General features: G+C 44.6%; 1 protein-coding gene across 1 annotated transcript in view; it reads left to right on the top strand.

The window, feature by feature from the left end:
- LOC120980918 (solute carrier family 22 member 6-A-like) overlaps window positions 1-22,469 on the top strand; it is a 164,982-nt gene extending 142,513 nt beyond the window's left edge. The window contains exons 8-10 of the mRNA XM_040410296.1: window positions 533-641; window positions 732-935; window positions 22,088-22,469. Coding sequence (XP_040266230.1) covers window positions 533-641; window positions 732-935; window positions 22,088-22,196 — 422 coding nt within the window. The 3' untranslated portion in view covers window positions 22,197-22,469. The remainder of the gene's footprint in view (window positions 1-532; window positions 642-731; window positions 936-22,087) is intronic.
- The last annotated feature ends 2,001 nt before the right edge of the window (window positions 22,470-24,470 follow it).

The raw sequence follows: 24,470 nt of genomic DNA, 5'->3' as shown, positions 1-24,470 counted from the left end.
CGACTGGAGAAGAAAAAGTTCAGTCTCCAGAAGCGTCAAAGCTTCTTTACTGTAAGAACTGTGAATTTGTGGAATAGACTTCCTCAGGACGTGGTCACAGCAGGAACAGTGGACAGTTTTAAAAAGGGTTTGGATGATTTCTTAAAAGTAAACAGCATTAATGCTTATGAAAACGTGTAGAAATCTGAGTCTCACGTCCTTCTGGGATTCACGTCCGCACGTATCCCTTGGTTGAACTTGATGGACTTATGTCTTTTTTTTTTAACCGTATCAACTATGTAACTATGTAACTATGTAGTCCCTGGATAAAAAAAAAAGTATTTTATGAACCTGATATAACTTGGTTATGGTTTACCAAAACTGAGGTTAAATGAGTTATCCAGGACTAGAAAATTCACTTCATTCTGCAGTACTAGGCACAAGACTTCTGTTTCTAATCCTATACAACCATTTTAACTATTGTCAGGGTTATCAGTTTAGTCATATTATTTTAATCATATTTTAATCATACGGTTTCATTTCTCTTTTTCAGAGATGAGGATGGCGCGGTTGGTGTTGGCCATTCTTGGCAAAGGTTCCGTGGCTTCATCGTTTTGCTGTGCTTACATATACTCTAGTGAGCTGTTCCCTACTGTTATCAGGTAATGTGAGGCATAGGGCATGACTGGTTTTGAGGGATATGTAACTGGATTGAGACTGCTGCTAATTATTGCCTTCTTTCTCTGATGTAGACAGAGTGGCATGGGAGTTGTTGGTATGAAAGCTCGCTTGGGCTCGCTTGTTGCCCCTTTGGTGCTGATGCTGTCAGAGATCTCTCCTATATTACCCCCCACTATCTATGGTGTTGCTGCTATTATATCTGGGACTGCGGCAATATTTTTAAGTGAAACGTCTAACCAACAGTTGCCAGATACTATAGAAGAAGTGGAAGCCAGGTAATATATTATTTTCTGCAATGTTATTACAAGTGTGAGGACAGTGATTGGCTCCAGAGGTCACGTGCCCTATCCCGGTATGTCACCACTGTGAAAACAAACAGCGGCGGGAGTACTGGTCCAATAGCGCAGAGAAAGGCGCTGTAGAAACAGGTGAGTATATACTTTTCTTTTTATTTCATTGACATTGTAGGCGTAGATCGAGATTTTTAATTATCTAGGACAACCATTTTTTTTAAAGTACCAAACCAGGCAACTCTTTTTTCAGTCTGTCCTCTCTGTGGGCCAGGGAGCAATTTTCCTGACTTGGTTCCCTGCTTACATTGCTGGAGGAAGGGACAGAGTGTCACGAACACTCCCGTGACAGGTGCCAGGAGATCAGAGAAACTGGCAACACGTGGGTTAATCTGACAGGTTCCTTGTGGATCATTTGGGTCTGTGTTGTTTTGGTAATGACCACACCCAGGGGAGCACCCAGGAATTTTGTCTAGGGGGGGTCCGAAATGCAAAAAAAGTGGCATGTGTAGTGCGGGGGGGGGGGGGGGGGGGAGGGAGTGGCTGTAGTGTGTTGCGCTGATTCTTTTACTTGGCCATTTCTAAAAGCTCTGCAGGAATGGAACATTTTTTTAGCCCCGCCCCCTAATTAAAAGCCCCACCTACATATAATAGGCCACGCCCAACAAACACTGTACAGCTGAAATTCTATAGTTGAGGCCTGTCTCTACATATCCTACAGAGGAGAGGGGAGGGTCTGTCCTGGCTGCACTGCCTGCTTATACAACAAGCTACAGCCAGGAAGCTCCTCCGCTCTCCTCCCTCCCCAGATCCTGCTCAAGGCCTGTGGTTCCCCCCACCATCTGCCACCCGCCCGTGGCCTGCTGCCCCCTTTGGCCGTCCTCACCCAGCTCTGAATCCTCCTTCTGCAAATGGCAGGGGGAGGAGCCGGAGCATCTCCTCTCCTACATAGCGCCCCATACCTCTTACATCCAGTGATGTCACCTTTGTTGTAGACGTTCTCTTTCTTTATCTTCTCCGTTCAGACCAGACAGCCATGATGATTTTTCAGCCATCTCCCGTCTCTGCAGAGATTAACAAACAGACATTAGTTTCCCACATTTCCATCATCTTCTGAACACCCTTTCCTGCCACCCCCAATACTATACTGCAAAGAAACTCCCCCTGGAAATACTGCTACCACACAGATAGTGCCCCAATACTGTGCCCGCTATGTCCCCAATACTATACTGCAGAAACAGTACCCCTGGGAATACTACTACCACACAGATAGTGCCCCCTTCAACAATTATTGGCACACAGTGCTCTAAAAAATAACTGCGCCCAGACACTAATAGTATAAAGATAATGTCCCCCAAAAATTATTGTGCTAAGCTGATACTGTGCCAGGGTGCCCCCCAAAGTAACAGTGCTCCCCAAAATCCCACCAATAGAAATAATTCTCTGCCAGAGCACACTTAGTAGTAATAATGCCCCTATAGTACCCATACTAGTAATCATGTTCCTCATAGACCCCCAGTAGTAGTAAAGCTAATACCCCCTAGTAGTAATAATTCTCCCTATAATATGACAGTACATGAAATACCCCCGCTTAGTGCCCGCAGTTGAGCTAATGTCCCCATAATGTATGCCAGTATAAAATACCCCTATATAGTGCCCCAGTAAATGCCCTCATAGTGCTCCTCTCCCCCTTCCCCATAGTGTCCCCCATAATATGCCAGTAAAAAATGCCCCATCTAAGTGCCACCATATGCCCCAATAGTGCTCCACTCCCCCATAGTGCCCCCAAATAATGCCCCATAGTGCCGCTCTCCCCTATAGTGCCAGTAAAAAATGCCCCCTTAGTGCCACCAGATGCCATAATGCCCCCCATAATGTGCCAATAAGAAAAAAGGCCCCTTTAGAGCCCCCACTTCCCCATAGTGCCCCCAAATAATGCCCACAAATAATGCCCCAATAATGCCACCAGATGCCCCATAGTGCCGTTCTCCCCTATAGTGCCCCCAAAATGTGTCAATAAAAAAAAAGCCCCTTTAGACCCCCCAGATGCCCCCATAGTGCTCCTCTCCCCTATGGTGCCCCCCCCCCCATAATGTGCCAGTAAAAAATGCCCCCTTAGTGCCCCAAATAATGCCCTATAGTGTCGCTCCCCCCTATAGTGCCAGTAAAAAATGCCCCCTTAGTGCCACCAGATGCCATAATTCCCCCCATAATGTGCCAATAAGAAAAAAGGCCCCTTTAGAGCCCCCTCTTCCCCATAGTGCCCCCAAATAATGCCCCCAAAGTGCCCCCAAATAATGCCCCTATAGTTACCCCCATAATGTGTCAATAAAAAAAAAAAGCCCCTTTAGACCCCCCAGATGCCCCCATAGTGCTCTTCTCCCCCATGGTGCCCCCCCCCCCCATAATGTGCCAGTAAAAAATGCCCCCTTAGTGCCATCAGATGCCATAATGCCCCCCATAATGTGCCAATAAGAAAAAAAAGTCCCCTTTAGAACCCCCACTTCCTCCATGGTGCCCCCAAATAATGCCCCTATAGTGCTACCAGATGTCCCTATAGTGCCACCAGATGCCCCATAGTGCCGTTTTCTCCTATAGTGCCTACCATAATGTGTCAATAAAAAAAAAGCCCCTTTAGAGCCCCCAGATGCCCCCCATAGTGCTCCTCTCCCCCATGGTGGCCCCCCCCCCCCATAATGTGCCAGTAAGAAATGCCCCCAGAGTGCCACCCCCAAAAAAAATTGGGCTGTAAGAATTGTCAGATGCCCCCATAGTGCCAGCTCCCCCCCCCCCCTCTCCAAAAAAAAAAATAAAAAAATAGAAAACACTGATACTTACCTCCATCAGCAGCGATGTGATGCAGGCTCTTCCGGCCTGTGTCCCTGCTGTGTGCTGCCCGGCTCAGGCAGCGCGATGATGACGTAATCGCGCCGCCTGAGCCGGCCTCTGATAGGCCTATCAAAAGAACAGGGGAGGGACACACCTCTCCCTCCCCTGACGCAGCACAGAATGGATATGGAGATGAGCGCTTCCACAATGGAAGCGCTCATCTCCTACTGCCCCCCCGCCCACCCCCCCCACCGTTGCCGCAATTACATCCAGGGCCGCACCGCCTATGGTGATCGGCGGTGCGGCCCTGAGGGATAAAAAATATATATATATGTCTGGTTGTTCTAGGGGGGGTCCAGACCCGCTGGACCCCCCCTGTAGGTGCACTACTGACCACACCTCTTGCAGGTGTTGTTGGTTTGGTCATTTAACTTTCACTATTTATTACTGCTTACCCCTTCTGGGGGTGCGGTTTATAGCTTTAGTTTCTGGACTCTGGGCTAGCTGGTTGTTGGATCTTGGTTGAGCTCCTGGCGCTGCCTTTGCTCCACGTGAAGTTAAGTGTCGTCTTCCCTATTTGTATTTTGTTTGTTGTATTTCCTTGTCGATTGGATCTAGGCATGAGGGAGATTCCTGTTCATCCTTCTGGTGAAGGAATAGGTTGTCTCAAGTCCTGTCACTATACCACCCTCATGGCCCCCTCCCCTCACAGCAATGAGTTCCCCTTACTCACGGCATCTGAGAGTGTTAAAAACTGGAAGCGCGGGATTCCTCTTCAGGCACGCTTTCCCACAAAGGAGATCAGGGAAAGCAAAAATGTACTAGGCTTCCAGGCTCATTGTTAGTATATCCCAATTCAGGCTCCTAGATGGCAGCACTGAACTGTGATAAAGTGATTTCTATACAGAATAAGGGTCCATTCACATGTCCGTAGTGTATTGCGGATCCGCAATACACCTGGCCGGCACCCCCATAGAACTGCCTATTCTTGTCCACTATTGCGGAAAAGAATAGGGCATGTTCTATTTTTTTCGTTAGCTGCGGACTGGAAGATCGGGGCCGCGCTTCGGAAATGCGGATGCGGACAGCACACTGTGTGCTGTCCGCATCTCTTCCGGCCCCATAGAGAATGAATGGGTCCGGATCCATTCTGCAACGTTGCGGAACGGATCCCGACCCATTCAATGGACGTGTGAATGGACCCTAATGGGGAGATTTACATCTGATGATTGTAAGTTGTGGTCCACTTGGTGGACTTAACAAAAAGAAAAAAAAAATTAAAAAAGTTTTGAAAATATAAAAAAAAAAATAATATTTAACCCCTTAAGGACACAGCCTTTTTACACCTTAGGACCAGGCCATTTTTTGAAAATCTGACCAGAGTCCCTTTAAGTGCTGATAACTTTAAAACGGTTTGACTTATCCAGGCCGTTCTGAGATTGTTTTTTCGTCACATATTGTGCTTCATGACACTGGTAAAATGGAGTCAAAAAAAAAATTTTTTTTGCACCAAAAAATACCTAATTTAACAAAAATTTATCAGTTTCTCTACTTCTGTAATACATAGTAATACCCCCAAAAATTGTGATGACTTTACATTCCCCATATGTCTACTTCATGTTTGAATTGTTTTGGGAATGATATTTTATTTTTTGGGGATGTTATAAGGCTTAGAAGTTTAGAAGCAAATCTTGAAATTTTTCCGAAATTTACAAAAACTCAATTTCTAGGGACCAGTTCAGGTCTCAAGTCACTTTGCGAGGCTTACATTATAGAAACCACCCAAAAATGACCCCATCTAAGAAACTACACCCCTCAAGGTATTCAAAACTGATTTTGCATACGTTGTTAACCCTTTAGGTGTTGCACAAGAGTTATTGGCAAATAGGGAGGAAATTTGAGAATTTCATTTTTTTGTCTAATTTTTCATTTTAACCCATTTTTTCCACTAACAAACCAAGGGTTAACAGCCAAACAAGACTGTATCTTTATTGCCCTGACTCTGCCATTTACAGAAACACCCAATATGTGGCCGTAAACTACTGTACGGCCACACAGCGGGGCGTAGAGTGAAAGGTGCGCCGTTTGGTTTTTGGAAGGCTGATTTTTATGGACTGGTTTATTTACACCATGTCCCATTTGAAGCCCCCTGATGCACCCCTAGAGGAGAAACTCCCTAAAAGTGACCCCATCTAAGAAACTACACCCCTCAAGGTATTCAAAACTGATTTTACATACGTCGTTAACCCTTTAGGTGTTGCACAAGAGTTATTGGCAAATGGCGATGAAATTTGAGAATTTCATTTTTTTGCCTAATTTTCCATTTTAACCCATTTTTTCCACTAACAAAGCAAGGGTTAACAGCCAAACAAGACTGTATCTTTATTGCCCTGACTCTGCTGTTTACAGAAACACCCCATATGTGGCCGTAAACTACTGTACGGGCACACAGCGGGGCGTAGAGTGAAAGGTGCGCCGTTTGGTTTTTGGAGGGCTGATTTTGCTGGACTGTTTTTTTGGCACCATGTCCCATTTGAAGCCCCCCTGATGCACCCCTAGATTATAAACTCCATAAAAGTGACCCCATCTAAGAAACTACACCCCTCAAGGTATTCAAAACTGATTTTACAAACTTTGTTAACCCTTTAGGTGTTGCACAAGATTTAATGGAAAATAGAGATACAATTTCAAAATTTCACTTTTTTGGCAGATTTTCCATTTTAATATTTTTTTTCCAGTTACAAAGCAAGGGTTAACAGCCAAACAAAATTCATTATTTATGACCCTAATTGTGTAGTTTACAGAAACACCCCATATGTGGTCGTAAACAGCTGTACGGGCACACGGCAGGGCGCAGAAGGAAAGGAACACCATATGGTTTTTGGAAGGCATATTTTGCTGGACTGGTTTTTTTGACACCATGTCCCATTTGAAGCCCCCCTGATGCACCCCTAGAGTAGAAACTCCAAAAAAGTGACCCCATTTTAGAAACTACGGGATAGGGTGGCAGTTTTGTTGGTACTAGTTTAGGGTACATATGATTTTTGGTTGCTCTATATTACACTTTTTGTGCGGCAAGGTAACAAGAAATAGCTTTTTTGGCACCGTTTTTTTTTTTTGTTATTTACAACATTCATCTGACAGGTTAGATCATGTGGTAATTTTATAGAGCAGGTTGTCACGGACGCGGAGATACCTAATATGTATACAATTTTTTTTATTTATGTAAGTTTTACACAATGATTTCATTTTTAAAACCAAAAAAATGTTTTAGTGTCTCCATAGTCTAAGAGCCATAGTTTTTTCAGTTTTTGGGCGATTATCTTAAGTAGGGTCTCATTTTTTGCGAGATGAGATGACGGTTTGATTGGCATCTATTTTGGGGTGCATATGACTTTTTGATTGCTTGCTATTACACTTTTTGTGACGTAAGATGACAAAAAATGGCTTTTTTTACACCGTTTTTATTTTTATTTTTTTACGGTGGTCATCTGAGGGGTTAGATCATGTGATATTTTTATAGAGCCGGGCGATACGGACGCGGCGATACCTAATATGTATACTTTTTTTTTATTTATGTAAGTTTTACACAATGATTTCATTTTTGAAACAAAAAAAATCATGTTTTAGTGTTTCCATAGTCTAAGAGCCATAGTTTTTTCAGTTTTTGGGCGATTATCTTGGGTAGGGTATGATTTTTGCGGGATGAGATGACGGTTTGATTGTTACAATTTTGGCGTACATGCGACTTTTTTGATCACTTTTATTACCTTTTTTGGGAAGTAAGGTGGGCAAAATTTCAATTTCATCATAGTTTTTTATTTTTTATTTTTATGGTGTTCACCGTTCGGGTAAAGTAACATGACCGTTTTATAGATCAGGTCGTTACGGACGCGGCGATACCAAACATGTGTAGGGAATTTAATTTTTTTCATTTTTTATCAGTGATAAATGTGTTTTTTGATTTTTACTTTTTTTTCACTTTTATTCACTTTTTTTTGACCCAGACCCACTTGGTTCTTGAAGATCCAGTGGGTCTGATGTCTGTATAATACAGTACAGTACAATATATATTGTTCTGTACTGTATTTTACTTACACTGAACAGATCTATGCCTTTCAGCACAGATCTGTTCAGCACCATGGACAGCAGGACGCCTGAGAGGCGTCCTGTTGCCATGGGAACCTTCCCCGTCTGCTCAGTACTGCTCAGAACTTCGCAGACGGGGAAGGGTAAGGAGGGGATCTCTCGGGAAGCTCTCTGGGGGCTCTCTCCCTCCCCATCGGGGGGCTGCAAAGGCACAGCAGCCCCCCGATGGGAGAGGGAGGGAGCTCCCTGCGCTGTTAACCTTTTCCATACAGCGGTCCGTACGGACCGCTGTATGGAAAGGGTTAAACGGCTGACATCGCATCGCAGATGTCAGCCGTTTATACCAGGGTGCCAGCAATGTGCTGGCACCCTGGTATCCCCACTAGACACCAACGATTATACAAGGGGAGGCGGGCGGGGGATCGCGATCCCGCCTGCCGCACCGCCCGCCTCCCGCACCGCCCACACCGCCCGCAACCCTCCCCCTGCACCTCCCGCCACCATAAAAATCATTCGGGGGTGCAGGGGGGGGTGAATAAAACTTTTTTTTTAGGCATATAAAGTTTCTGATCCCCGCGGTCAGGGACCGCGGGGACCAGAAACTTCAGAAATCGCAGCAAACCGCGCAGCAAACCGCGCATTTAGCCTAGGTGCCTGCTCAATGATTTGAGCAGGCACCGGGTTCCGATCACTGCCAGCCGCACGGCAGTGATCGAAAATACACAGGGCGTACATGTACGCCCTGTGTCCTTAAGTACCAGGGCACAAGGGCGTACCTGTACGCCCTATGTCCTTAAGAGGTTAAATCACCCCCATTCCTCAAAATAAAAAGAAACAAAAAAAATTGAATTATGGGCATAGCCGCATGCGAAAGCACCCATACTATTAAGATATAAAAAAAAGTTAGCCCATATGTTGAATGGCGTAATAGAAAAAAAAAAGGCTGTTTCGAGTATTTTTCATCACTTTATCTCCCAGGAAAATTGAATAAATAGTGATCAAGGCATACACAGCCCAAATGGTATTGTCAAAAACGACAGATCGTCCCGCAAAAAATGAGCCCCCCCCACATCTCCGTGGACATAACTATAAAAAAAGTTATGAATATCGCGATGAAAAGAAAAAAATAATTTTTTACGAAGTGAGTCCTGATGAGGCTTAGCTTGCTGCAGTGAGCGGGCCTATAGAGGTCCTGAGTGAGGGGGGTGTTAGGGTTGCCACCTTTCCCAACAGAAAATACTGGTTACACAAGTTAAAAAGGTTGGTGTGGGTTAATATGGGTGTTATTTGATCATATTTTACGTTTTGCTCCATTTTGTTTCTCAATAAAATCAAATTTTTCACTGTTGGGGACACCCTGTGTATTTAAAGGGATTCTGTCACCAGGATTAACGATATGTAGATATTTATATGATGCCAGCCGCGCCCATCGATCCAGAGCCCAGCACCGCCTACTACTTCATTTATTCACTGCACTATCCTGACGTCATGTAATCTCTGCTCCGTAGTCTCGCGCAGGCGCACTGAACAATGTAGTCTGCGCCCATGCAGACTACTGGCACCGGCTTCGACGAGTCAACTGCGCATGCGCCGGCTCCCTCTGCGCGAGATTACAGCACTGAGAAGAACTGACGTCAGGGATAGTGGAATAAATTAAGTGGTAGGCGGTGCTGGGCTCCGGAACGATGGGCGCGGCTGGGCTCCAGGAGATCGTGGGACAACCCCTTGGGCTCCTAACAGAGGTGATTTACATATGAATAAGATCGCTTTTTATAAGAATATAAGGCACACAGAGCATAAACAGAGGGATCATTGTAAACACTGCATGACGACTAATGGGCACATACACTCACCTAAAGAATTATTATACTAATACAGTGTTGGACCCCCTTTTGCCTTCAGAACTACCTTAATTCTACGTGGCATTGATTCAACAAGGTGCTGATAGCATTCTTTAGAAATGTTGGCCCATATTGATAGGATAGCATCTTGCAGTTGATGGAGATTTGAGGGATGCACATCCAGGGCACAAAGCTCCAGTTCCACCACATCCCAAAGATGCTCTATTGGGTTGAGATCTGGTGACTGTGGGGGCCATTTTAGTACAGTGAACTCATTGTCATGTTCAAGAAACCAATTTAAAATGATTTGAGCTTTGTGACATGGTGCATTATCCTGCTGGAAGTAGCCATCAGAGGATGGGTACATGGTGGTCATGAAGGGATGGCCATGGTCAGAAACAATGCTCAGGTAGCCTGTGGCATTTTAACGATGCCCAATTGGCACTAAGGGGCCTAAAGTGTGCCCAGAAAGCATCCCCCACACCATTACACCACCACCACCAGCCTGCACAGTGGTAACAAGGCATGATGGATACATGTTCTCATTCTGTTTACGCCAAATTCAAACTCTACCATTTGAATGTCTCAACAGAAATTGAGACTCATCAGACCAGGCAACATTTTTCCAGTCTTCAACAGTCCAATTTTGGTGAGCTTGTGCAAATTGTAGCCTCTTTTTCCTATTTGTAGTGGAGATGAGTGGTACCCGGTGGGGTCTTCTGCTGTTGTAGCCCATCCGCCTCAAGGTTGTGCGTGTTGTGGCTTCACAAATGCTTTGCTGCATACCTCGGTTGTAACGAGTGGTTATTTCAGTCAACGTTGCTCTTTTATCAGCTTGAATCAGTCGGCCCATTCTCCTCTGACCTCTAGCATCCACAAGGCATTTTTGCCCACAGGACTGCCGCATACTGGATGTTTTTCCCTTTTCACACCATTCTTTGTAAACCCTAGAAATGGTTGTGCGTGAAAATCCCAGTAACTGAGCAGATTGTGAAATACTCAGACCGGCCTGTCTGGCACCAACAACCATGTCACGCTCAAAATTGCTTAAATCACCTTTCTTTCCCATTCTGACATTCAGTTTGGAGTTCAGGAGATTGTCTTGACCAGGAGCACCCCCCTAAATGCATTGAAGCAACTACCTTGTGATTGGTTGACTAGATAATTGCATTAATGAGAAATAGAACAGGTGTTCCTAATAATTCTTTAGGTGGGTGTATAAATATCTAAATATCGTTAATCCTGGTGACTGAATCCCTTTAAGTTTCATTTAGCCTCTATTTTTAAAATGTTTCTCGGGATTCAAACTCACAACCTTCTACATTAAGGGAAAAAAACGTAACTGATCAATGCTATATCAGTGCTGAAAAACATCATAGAAGTTTCTCTTGTATTATGCAAGAGAAACTTCTATGTGGTTTTTCAGCACTTGCTTAGCATTGAGCTCTGTAGCCCAGTGGTTAAGTTTCTTGCCCTTAATGTAGAATGTTGTGAGTTCAAATCCTCACAGACACATTTCAAAAATAGAGTCTAAATTAGATTTATACACACAATGCTTGGGAATACCCCTTTCATGTTCATAACACTGACTCCATATATGGACATATGCATATATGGAGTCAGAGCCGGGACTCCTAAGCTGGAGCAATGGGTAGCATTGGGTAACCCAGGGAATGAAATGCGCCATTTTGCTAAAACGGTCCACTACTACCAGAATCACAGTCTTCCCCGAGGAACGAGGCAGGTCCGTAATGAAGTCCATGGACAAATGCGTCCAAGGACGGGAAGGCATGGGTAACGGGAGGAGAGAACCCGATGGCAGTGAATGACGGACCTTGGCACGAGCGCAGATCTCGCAGGCTGCCACAAAACCCTCAACCGTCTTATGAAGAGCCGGCCACCAGAATCTCCGAGCAATGAGATCCACTGTGGCTCTGCACCCCGGGTGCCCAGCAAGGACAGTATCGTGGTGCTCCTAAAAACCTTGTGTCGTAAAGGAAGAGGCACAAACAACCTCCCAGGGGGACAAAGATCAGGAGCCTCTGCCTGGGCTGCCTGAACCTCTGCCTCCAAATCAGGATAAAGAGCAGAGACGACCACCCCTTCAGCCAAAATGGAACCCGGGTCTTCAAAGTTCCTCCCTCCCGGAAAACAACGTGACAGGGCATCCGCCTTCACATTTTAAACCCCAGGGCGGAACGTAACAACAAAATTAAACCTAGAAAAGAACAAAGACCATCTGGCCTGTCTCGAGTTCAGACGCTTGGCCGATTCCAAGTAGGCCAGATTCTTATGGTCTGTAAACACGGTAATAGGGTGTCTGACTCCCTCTAACCAATGGCGCCATTCCTCAAAAGCTAATTTGATGGCCAACAACTCCCTATCTCCCACATCGTAATTTCTCTCTGCAGAGGAGAGTTTCCTTGAGAAAAAGGCACACGGTCGCCATTTGGCAGGAGAGGGACCCTGAGATAAGACCGCACCCACACCCACCTCAGAAACGTCCACCTCAACAATAGAAGCAAAACTCTCTTTGATACTAGAAAAGCCTTTAAGCGCATCTACCGACCACGAAGAATCCACCCCCTTTTTAGTCATATCAGTGAGTGGCTTAACAACAGAGGAACAATTCAAAATGAACTTTCTGTAATAATTGGCAAAACCCAAAAACCGCATCAGTGCCTTCTGATTCTCAGGAAGCTGCCAATCAAGCGCAGCGCTGACCTTCTCAGGGTCCCTGCAAAAAACCAGAAACAGAGAGAAGAAAACCAAGAAATTGAATCTCCGGAGCCGCAAACACACATTTTTCCAGTTTAGCGTGCAATTTATTATCCCGCAGAATCAGCAAGACCTGACGTACGTGGTCTCGATGAGTCTTGAAATCAGGAGAAAAAATCAAAATGTCATCCAGATACACCAGTACAAATTTCCCCATTAAATTATGAAAAATGCTGTTCACAAAATGTTGGAAGATGGCCGGAGCATTCATCAAACCAAAGGGCATAACCAAATTCTCGAAATGACCCTCAGGGGTATTGAAGGCCGTCTTCTATTCGTTCCCTTCCCTGACCCTGACTAGGTTGTATGCCCCTCTTAAATCCAACTTAGAAAAAACCTTAGCCCCAACAATCTGGTTAAACAGGTCCGGGATCAGAGGAAGCGGATGTGGGTCACGAATCGTGATACGGTTCAGCTCCCTGAAATCCAGACAAGGTCTTAAAGAACCATCTTTTTTCTTAACAAAAAAAAACCCAGCGGCAACAGGTGACTTCGAGGGTCGGATGTGTCCCTTTCTCAGGCTCTCAGAGATATAAGAACGCATAGCGACTCTTTCAGGTTGGGAGAGATTGTATAAATGTGATTTTGGCAGTTTGGCGCCTGGGATGAGATTAATAGGGCAGTCGTACTCCCGGTGCGGGTGCAACTCCTGGACACCACTCTCGGAAAACACATCCGAAAATTCAGAGAGAAAAGATGGCACAGTCTTGATAGAAACCTCTGAAAGAGACGTCGTGAGGCAATTCTCTTTGGAAAACTCACTCCAACCATTTATTTGCCTTGCTTGCCAATCAATGGTGGGGTTATGTTTAGTGAGCCAGGGTAGCCCCAACACTAGAGGAGTAGGTAATCCGCTTAAGATGAAACATGACATATCCTCAACATGAGCGTCACCCAGAGTCAAACGGATATTGTGAACTATGCCCTTTAACGATCTTTGAGAAAGTGAAGCGGAATCGATAGCAAAAACAGGTATATCCTTTTCCAAAGTGCATACCTGGAAACCATGCGTTATTGCAAATTGATTATCAATGAGATTGACAGCTGCTCCACTATCTACAAAAATCTCACAAACAATGTTCTTGCTGTCTAGCGCCACCCTGGCAGGTAGGAGAAAACGGGAACTACAAGTAAATGGCAAACCTTCAATTTCCGCATCAACCTTGCCAATAGTAGCAAATGGAAAGTTTTTAGAGGGTCTTTTTCTTTTTGTTTTTCTTTTATTACCCTCAGAAAACTCCATGAATCTCCTAGAGGGGCAAACATTAGCCAAAGGATTTATACCCCCACAACAAAAAACAAACCCTCCTCTGAGAGCTGAATCCTCTACTATCAGAGGCAAGCAAACCCAGCTGCATGGCCTCCTCCTCAGAGGGGATTGAAAGACACTGAGACCCCTGCACACTGAATGAGAGAGCCCCACTGTCCTTGGACTGAATATGACAGGAAGGAGTAGTCTCCTCTCTCTCTCTAAGACGCCTGTCAATACGAACAGCTAGAGACATGGCAGATTCTAACAAGGCTGGTCTCTCATGAAAAGCAAATGAATCTTTCAATCTTTCCGAAAGACCATGGCAAAATTTACTTCGGAGTGCAGGATCATTCCAACCAGAATCAGCTGCCCATCTCCGAAATTCTGAACAATATATCTCTGCGGACTGTTTACCCTGGCATAAAAGACGCAGTTTAGATTCAGCCAGAGCAATACGATCCGGGTCATCATATATCTGCCCCAGGGCTACAAAAAATTCATCCACCGATCGGAGGGGCCGTGCCTCGACCGGCAGCGAAAAGGCCCAAGACTGAGCGTTATCCCTGAGCAGCGAGATGATGATCCCCACTCTCTGCTCCTCATCACCAGAGGAATGGGGAAATAGGCAAAAATGGAGTTTGCAAGCCTCTCTAAAGCGAACAAAATTCTCAATACTCCCGGAGAACGTATCCGGTCACCTGAAACTGAGACACAGTTTTACGGAGATCTTCTACCTCCAGCAAAAGACCTTGCATGCGGTCCATCAAGGCTGAAACCGGATCCATGCTTAAGACGGTTATGGCGGTTTATAATGTCACGGATGGTGTTGCAGAAAGCTGGAACTTATAAATAAACATCCGACTGGCTTGATCCCAAACTAAGGAGCATATGGGTGAGCCCTATAAAACCCCTAGAGCTCTCCCTGACTACTATGCCCATGCAAAGGTCTTTATGGTAGACGATTGCATGTCCACGTACCTTATACTATGTGACACCTGAAAACCCTATAATAGTGAGGGGACACGACCACCGGCTCCCTGCACTTAATACGGACGGAGTCAGGGTCACCTACAATCAAGCCAGCAAGGAAACACAAATAAAGGAAACAGACTTATCTGAGGAATCAGGAGAAGCAGCATCCAGCAGTGAACAACTCATCCAGGAAGAAGTATAAACCGCAAAGTGAGGCAGTATGGGAGGAAATATAAAGGGAGACGATTAGTGTAAATAGGTGACAGCTAGGAGAAGGAAAGGCAATGACAAAGTGAAACCAAAACAAAGAACGTCATGCAAGAGGTAGGTAGCGAAGAACGTCTAACAGACCTTCTCACAGAGCTGGCGGTGACAGTGGATCATTTGTGTCTGTGTTGTTTTGGTAATGACCACACCTCTTGCAGGTCTTGGTGGTTTGGTCATTTAACTTCCCCTATTTATTACTGCTTACCCCTTCTGGGGGTGTGGTTTATAGCTTCAGTTTCTGTGCTAGCTGGTTGTTGGATCTCGGTTGAGCTCCTGGCGCCGCCTTTGCTTCATGTGAAGTTAAAAGTTGTCTTCCCTATTTGTATTTTGTTTGTTGTATTTCCCTGTCTTTTGGATCTAGGCCTGAGGGAGACTCCTGTTCATCCTTCTGGTGGAGGAATAGGTTGTCTCAAGTCCTGTCACTATACCAGGGCCCTACAGGCTGTGTTAGTGTTCTCGGTTCCTGTGTATGAACTTTCCTACCTCCGAGGTCAGTTCATACTGAAAGTTAGTCAGGACTTGGATTAGGGTTGTTCTAGGATGTGACCTTCTCCTCTAGCCTAGTTTCCAGGCCTAGTTCCTGTATCCTTTTCTCTTGTGCTCGGTGTGGGGGTTCCCACCCACACCGTATCGGTGACACAGAGGTTCCCATCATAATCTGGTTGTGTCCAAACGCCATTGTATTATCATGGAAAAGTCTCATAATACCGCAATGCGTTGTCAAAGCCTGGGTAAGGGGTATGTGTACCCTGGAATAAGAAGCATATCTGTTAAAGGAGTTATTCCATGACTAATGTAAAAAAATAAAATAAGACATCATACAGTACATGGCAATATCTTTCTAACAAAGCTAGAATCTGACAATTATGGTTAAATCAACATTCCATCAGTCAAACGTTTATTCAATTTCCATTAAATTCATTGCATTTAAATTTTACTGTGTATAACGGCATTAACTGTACTGAGGATGGATGGTGGCTTTAATAGCACTGGAATGACAGGGGTAACAGTAATCGTAATTGTATTAATTAATTTTAACATTAATTGTACTTGGTGTTGGGGTTCTAAGTAAGCACTGTATGGTGGCATTAATTGGACGGTGTCTTTAATCAGCTACATCTCTGTGCAACCCAGCATAGTGCCAGATAGGCGTAGCTCACCTGATCCCAACTCTGCCATTCTTATAGCAATCCGTGGCTCTTTTGCAGATAAAATAGGCTTTTTTAAAATATGCAACCGATGCCTTGAGTGTGATGAGTGTGGCGGCGTTGCTCTCTCCGCACCATTCACTGCCCAACCCCTTCCTCTAACCATTGATTGACAGGGTCAGACGAGATGACATACCTACTGCCTGGCCCCGTCAATCAGCAGTCTGTGAATGGTGCCGAGATTTAGTGCGATGAGAGCAACAGCATAGTTGGAATCAGGAGAACTAACCCTATCTGGCACTACTTTGTTGCATAGTGATGTAGCTAATGATAGCCTAGCTTTAACTTTGTCTTGTTTTGCTTTTTATGCCCATTGTATTTTTAATTGTGATTGATTTTGCATGTATCTGCAGTAGTGGCAACATCGCAATGTAATATGCTTCCAGCTGAGTACGTTTGCTAAAGATGATATAAGAGCTGGGCCACAACACATTTGCCAAAGAGAGTCATAGCTGAAACTGGTCAGGGGCGAACTGGGAACTTAAAGTGGCCCAAATTGTCCTCATGTTGTATTCGGGTCCAAATTGACAGAAGGTGGAACAACAGACGTACTATAACAAATTCCCAGCGGACGCTTGCTCTTATCATTCATATGCTTTTTATTCCATATAAATGTACAAGTATAAGGACGCGTTTCGGCCCGTCCAGCCTTCGTCAGCTGACGAAGGCTGGATGGGCCGAAACAGGTCCTTATACTTGTACATTTATCTGGAATAAAAAGCATATGAATTGAAGAGAACAAGCGTCCGCTGCAAATTTGTTATAGTGTTTCTGGGAGTCTTCTCTCTCCCGTGTCGGCGCGGAAAAGGATATAGTGCTCACCCTCCCCCTTTCTTGAACAACAGAAGTAGATGGTGCTGGCAATACCGTAGTGGAGGACAAAATACCACCCCAGCAAAACCAAATACCACAGTGCAGCACAAAATACTGCATCAGCAAAGCCAAATACCACAGTGCAGCACAATATACTGCCGTCCGTACCACAGTATGAGGGCTCCGGCCATTTGTGCACTGCATCATGGATGCAGACCCATTTACTTGAATGGGTCCACAATCCGGAAGGTGCTGTGTGGAATGGAGTGCTTCAATGGGGTTTCTGACCGTGCCTCCGCACCGCAAAAATATAGAACATGTTCTATTTTTTTGGTGGTGTGGACAGATCACGGACCCATTCAAGTTGAATGGGGAAACCGCACGGTCCCCAATGCACGGAACAACCGACACATATTCGTATGCATGAGCCCTGAAGCTGCATAATCATCCTGAGGACAGCAATATAATTGTATTCAGGAGGGCACCTGCGGCCACTGGCCAGATGCATAAGTGCCTGATGCTCCTACATTAATTAATGCTGAGAGAATCAGATCTTTACCTTGCTGATGGCCAAGAGGAGGGATTAAGTGGCACCTTGGGCATTGGCCCACCGGGAAATTTCCCTGTAGGGTCTATGGCCAAATCTGCCCATGCATGTGGTGCCTCTTTGCTAATCGGGCAGGGAAGAGCTGTAGTTGGCAAAGTGCACCAGCTTTTTAACAACCCCTGAAATTGTAGCTTTTGGTCCTGTTCAGCAGGTGAAATAACACCAGCTGAAACACATTACTGTGAGCATCTTAAAGAGGCCCATATATGTAGCAGTAGTGGGCTGCACGTGGTAATAATAGATTCACTTTTAGGCTAGGGCTATACTGCCACTTTTTGTTGTGTGACTGATTGATTTTTAACTATGGAACTACAGCTGTAGTCAGGGGTGTAGCCATAGGGGATGCAGAGGTAGCAGTCGCTACTGGGCCCAGGAGCCTGAGGGGGCCCAAAGACCATTGTGCCACATAAGAAAACACCAGTAATTTATAATGTGCATGCTGGTGAAGTTACACCTCAGGCTGGAGGGAAGGGGTTAAGTCAAGAATTTGGCATGGAGGAGGGGGTGCTGTTTAAATGTTTGCCTCAGGCAGCATGAAGGCTATGTGCTCCCCTGCCCCTGGCTGCAAAGCACTGAGAGAAAGGGGGCCGAAGCTGAACTCTTGCACCAGGGCCCATGAGCCTTTAGCTACACGCCCGGCTGCAGTCCAAATGGATACATTCAGTTCAATGTAATCCTGTGGACTGCAGCTGTAGTTCAATAGTTAAAATTAATCAGTCGCACTACAAAAAGTTGCAGTGTAGCCCAGGTCTTAACCACCTCAGCTCCCCTAGCTTAAACACCCGTAATGACCAGACCACTTTTTACAATTCTGCACTACACTACTTTTACGGTTTATTGCTCGGTCATACAACTTACCACCCAAATTAATTTTACCTCCTTTTCTTCTGACTAATAGAGCTTTCATTTGGTGGTATTTCATTGCTGCTGACATTTTAATTTTTTTGTTATTAATCGAAACTTACCGAAATTTTTGCAAAAAAATGACATTTTTCATTTTCAGTTGTAAAATTTTAAAAAAAATACATTTCTATATAAATTTTTCTCTAAATTTATTGTTCTACATGTCTTTGATAAAAAAAATGCAATAAGTGTATATTTATTGGTTTGGGTAAAAGTTATAGCGTTTACAAACTATGGTACAAAAATGTGAATTTCCGCATTTTGAAGTAGCTCTGACTTTCTGAGCACCTGTCATGTTTCCTGAGGTTCTACAATGCCCAGACAGTACAAACACCCCACAAATGACCCCATTTCTGAAAGTACACACCCTAAGGTATTCGCTGATGGGCATAGTGAGTTCATAGAACTTTTTATTTTTTGTCACAAGTTAGTGGAAAATGATGATTTTTTTTTTCTTACAAAGTCTCATATTTCACTAACTTGTGACAAAAAATAAAAACTTCCATGAACTCACTATGCCCATCACGAAATACCTTGGGGTGTCTTCTTCCAAAATGGGGTCGCTTTTGGGGTAGTTATACTGCCCTGGCATTTTAGGGGCCCTAATGCGTAAGAAGTAGTTTGAAATTCAAATGTGTAAAAAATGTCCTGTGAAATCCTAAAGGTGCTCTTTAGAATTTGGGCCCCTTTGCCCACCTAGGCTGCAAAAAAGTGTCACACATGTGGTATAGCAGTACTCACGAGAAGTTGGGCAATGTGTTTTGGGGTGTCTTTTTACATATACCCATGCTGGGTGAGAGAAATATCTCTAAAAGACAACTTTTCCCATTTTTTTTATACAAAGTTGTCATTTGACAGAGATATTTATCTCACCCAGCATGGGTATATGTAAAAAGACACCCCAAAACACATAGCCCTACTTCTCCTGAGTACGGCGATACCACACGTGTGACACTTTTTTGCAGCCTAGGTGGGCAAAGGTGCCCAAATTCTAAAGAGCACCTTTAGGATTTCACAGGGCATTTTTAACACATTTGGATTTCAAACTACTTCTCACGCATTAGGGCCCCTAAAATGCCAGGGCAGTATAACTACCCCACAAGTGACCCCATTTTGGAAAGAAGACACCCCAAGGTATTCCGTGATTGGCATGGCGAGTTCCTAGAATTTTAGGTTTTTTTGCACAAGTTAGCGGAAAATTATGATTATTTTTATTTTAATTTTTTTCCTTACAAAGTCTCATATTCCACTAACTTGTGACAAAAAATAAAAACTTCCATGAACTCACTATGCCCATCACGAAATACCTTGGGGTGTCTTCTTTCCAAAATGGGGTCACTTGTGGGGTAGTTATACTGCCCTGGCATTTTAGGGGACCTAAAGCGTGAGAAGTAATTTGGAATCCAAATGCGTAAAAAATGCCCTGTGAAATCCTAAAGGTGCTCTTTAGAATTTGGGCCCCTTTGGGCACCTAGGCTGCAAAAAAGTGTCACACGTGTGGTATCGCCGTACTCAGAAGAAGTAGGGCAATGTGTTTTGGGGTGTATTTTTACATATACCCATGCTGGGTGAGAGAAATATCTCTGTAAAAGTCAACTTTTCCCATTTTTTTTATACAAAGTTGTCATTTTAGAGAGATATTTCTCTCACCCAGCATGGGTATATGTAAAAATCCCCCAAAACACATTGCCCTACTTCTCCTGAGTACGGCGATACCACATGTGTGACACTTTTTTGCAGCCTAGGTGCGCAAAGGGGCCCAAATTCCTTTTAGGAGGGCATTTTTAGACATTATATTCCAGACTTCTTCTCACGCTTTACGGCCCCTAAAATGCCAGGGCAGTATAAATACCCCACATGTGACCCCATTTTGGAAAGAAGATACCCCAAGGTATTCCGTGAGGGGCATGGCGAGTTCATAGAAGTTGTTTTTTTTTGGCACAAGTTAGCGGAAATTTATATTTTTTTTGTTTTTTCTCCCTTTCCGCTAACTTGTGACAAAAAGTTAAATCTTTCATGGACTCAATATGCCCCTCAGCAAATACCTTGGGGTGTCTTCTTTCCGAAATGGTGTCACATGTGGGGTTATTTATACTGCCCTGGCATTTTAGGGGCCCTAAAGCGTGAGAAGAAGTCTGGAATATAAATGTCTAAAATTTTTACGCATTTGGATTCCGTGAGAGGTATGGTGAGTTCATGTGAGATTTTATTTTTTGTCACAAGTTAGTGGAATATGAGACTTTGTAAGAAAAAAACAAAAAACAAAAAAAAACAAAAATCAATTTCCGCTAACTTGTGCCAAAAAAAATATAAAAAATCTTCTATGAACTCGCCATGCTCCTCAAAAGTGATCTTTTTAAAGCGCCGCAGCGATTTTACGGTGTTTCTGCAGTGATCATAAAAAAATAATTCTGTCTCTGCGGTGGGGCGGACTGAACGCAAGTGTGCGCACAAGATCAGGCCTGATGGGGCGAACACTGCGTTTTTTGTAGAGCCTATAGAACATGTCCTATTCTTGTCCGCAATTGCGGACAAGAAAAGGCATTTTCTATATAGTTCTGGCAATGTGCGGATCCGCAAAATGCGGAATGCACATTGCCGGTGTCCGTGTTTTGCAGATCCGCGGTGTCCGTGTTTTGTGGATCCGCAAAACACATACGGACGTCTGAATGGAGCCTTACAGGGGGGTGATCAATGACGGGGGGGGGTGATCAATGACAGGGGGGTGATCAGGGAGTCTATATGGGGTGATCACCCCCCTGTCATTAATCACCCCCCTGTAAGGCTCCATTCAGACGTCCGTATGTGTTTTGCGGATCCGTAAAACACATACGGACGTCTGAATGTAGCCTTACAGGGGGGTTATCAATGACAGGGGGGTGAACAGGGAGTCTATATGGGGTGATCACCCCCCTGTAAGGCTCCATTCAGACATCCGTATGTGTTTTGCGGATCCGTGGATTCATGGATCCGCGGATCCGCAAAACACATACGGACGTCTGAATGGAGCCTTACAGGGAGGGTGATCAATGACAGGGGGTTATCAGGGAGTCTATATGGGGTGTAAAGGGGTTAATAAGGGGTTAATAAGTGACAGGGGGGGTGTAGTGGTGTTTGGTGCTACTTTACAGAGCTGCCTGTGTCCTCTGGTGGTCGATCCAAGCAAAAGGGACCACCAGAGGACCAGGTAACAGGTATATAAGACGCTGTTATCAAAACAGCGTCTAATATACCTTTAAGGGATTAAAAAAATCGCATCTACAGCCTGCCAGCGAACGATCGCCGCTGGCAGGCTGCAGATCCACTCGTTTACCTTCGGTTCCTGTGAACTCGCGCTCCTGTGTGCGCGCGTTCACAGGAAATCTCGCCTCTCGCGAGATGACGCCCCGGCGGGTCCAGGAGGAATAACAGGGCCGCCGCCAGGACGCAATCCTGCGTACGGTGGTCCTGTAGTGGTTAATTATTGGTTGCATGTAAGTAATGTTCTTAACTTCTTATGTCTCTCTAACACATCTCTGTACTTCTGGTATTTGTGCATGTACAGTGTCCCACTAATAATATCTTTTAATTTATTACAGGTCTAAAAAGAGAGAATTACAAAATGCCATCCATAAAGAGGAGGTGCCCCTTACCCAGAGCCAGACTCTATCTCACGCACAAAAAAGACTCCTGATAGACACTGTGTAATTATTCTTATGCTTAGATGAGCCAAGCGATTGTTCTACATGGATTTACTTTAAAGGCTATGTACACTGTAAAAGGGAATATTAACTATTAATATTTAGGATTAATATCAATAATTCATATTTATAAATAGACGTAAATCATCTTTTGTTGATTCTGCCTATTTATTCTTTATCCTACCTGTTGCTCTACCTTTTCCTGAACTACGTGCGTTGAATTGCGACGGCGACAAAAGACTATAAACTGTGCCTGAACAATAAAGTATTTATTAAACATTTACAAGTCTACAGTCAATTATTTATGCTATATCTATATATATTTATATCAATGGTTATATACCATAAATATATATTGTAAGGGGTTACACTCTCAGGCTGGGCGGTGATAGATTCTCTTGCAGACCACAGGGTTAAAGTCCAAATGCTGCTTTATTTATCACACTCCGGCAATACAGGCAACCCCAGTTATAATTCACTGGGTAAGGTGAAGGTCCAGCACCACAAAACATAAATCAAACTGAAATAAACACCTGCCCCGTCTGGGCCCAGGCTAATACAGTGAAGATCCTAGCTCACCCTATTGAACATAGGTCACACAGAGAACTCGGCTTCTCTAGGCCAGCAGGGCAGCCAGCTTCCCAGGCTTTCCTCCAGGCATTCCTCTCCCAAGACTGACAGCATGGACTGTGCTTTTATTTCCCCTTGATGATCCCAGCTGGCTTTAGCTGGGATCCCTCAGGCTAGGGGAAACCTGTCCTGGATTTTATTTACCTCACCCAGTTGAGGAAGCTGGGTGGGATATACACCCCTTCCAGGACTTTACCATACACTTTTCTGTTCACCTTACCACATATCCCCCCCCCCTCTTCTCCAGACCGGAGGTCTGGATATTTTTAGCCAACAAGCAGTGTATCCTGGACAAAGCATCTGCGTTCCTCTGTAATTTCCCCGGCCTATGTTCAACCGTGAAATTAAAATTTTGCAGGGAGAGAAACCACCTGGTCACTCTTGCGTTTTTCTCCCTGTTTTGTTTCATCCAAGTTAAAGGAGCGTGATCTGTTACCAACAGAAATTTCCTACCCAGCAGGTAATATTTAAGTGACTCCAGAGCCCATTTAATGGCTAGACACTCTCGTTCCACTATGGCATAATTTTTCTCTGCTGGGGTCAACTTCCTACTTAGGTACATCACTGAGTGCTCCTCCCCATTTATCACCTGTGACAGGACCGCTCCCAGGCCTGTCTCAGATGTATCAGTCTGGACCAGAAACTCTTTTCTGAAATCCGGGGAAATGAGCACCGGCTGTTGACAGAGAGCGGACTTTAGGCTTTGAAAGGCCTTTTCTGCCTCTGGGGTCCACTTCACCATTACTGACTTAGGGCCTTTCGTTAAGTCAGTCAATGGTGCTGCCATCGAGGCAAAATTCGGTACGAACCGGCGGTAGTACCCTGTCATGCCAAGGAAGGCCCTGACTTGTTTCTTCGTTAAGGGCCTAGGTCAGTCTTGTATCACCTCTACTTTATTGATCTGGGGTTTAACCAGCCCTTTACAAATAATGTAGCCCAGATATTTTGCTTCCTCTAGACCCACTGCACACTTCTTAGGGTTTATGGTTAGGCCAGCATCACAAATGGAGTCTATAACGGCCTGTACCTTCCAGAGGTGACTTCTCCAATCAGATGAAAAAATGACCACATCATCAAGGTAAGCGGCAGCATAGTCACGATGTGGCTTCAAGATCAGGTCCATCAACCTCTGAAATGTAGCAGGGGCTCCATGTAACCCGAACGGCATCACTGTGTACTGGAACAGCCCTCTGGAGTGGAGAATGACGTCTTTTCTTTTGCATCATCTGATAATGGTATCTGCCAATACCCTTTTGTAAGGTCAAGGGTCGTGATGTACGTTGCTTTCCCGAGCCTCTCAATTAGTTCGTCTATTCTGGGCATCGAATTTTGATACCTCATTTAGCTTCCGGAAATCATTACAAAATCTCCAAGTCCCATTAGGCTTCGGGATTAAGACAATAGGGCTTGACCACTCACTGGTAGATTCCTCAATGACCCTAACTCAAGCATGCGCCTGACCTCAGAGGATACCGCTTTTCTGCGTGCTTCTGGTATCCTGTAGGGCTTTAGATTCACCTTACTGTGGGGTTCAGTTCTCACGGAATGTTCTATCAGGTGTGTACGGCCTGGTAGGTCAGAAAACCTTCCTCTATTTTTCTGTAGAAACTCCTTTACTTCTTGTTTCTGGGGTACTGACAATGCCTCACAA

Source organism: Bufo bufo, chromosome 10 (genome assembly GCF_905171765.1).
Source record: "Bufo bufo chromosome 10, aBufBuf1.1, whole genome shotgun sequence".
Taxonomy (NCBI): domain Eukaryota; kingdom Metazoa; phylum Chordata; class Amphibia; order Anura; family Bufonidae; genus Bufo; species Bufo bufo.
The sequence above is the reverse complement of the archived record's forward strand: the minus strand, read 5'-3'. Positions and strand labels throughout refer to the sequence as shown.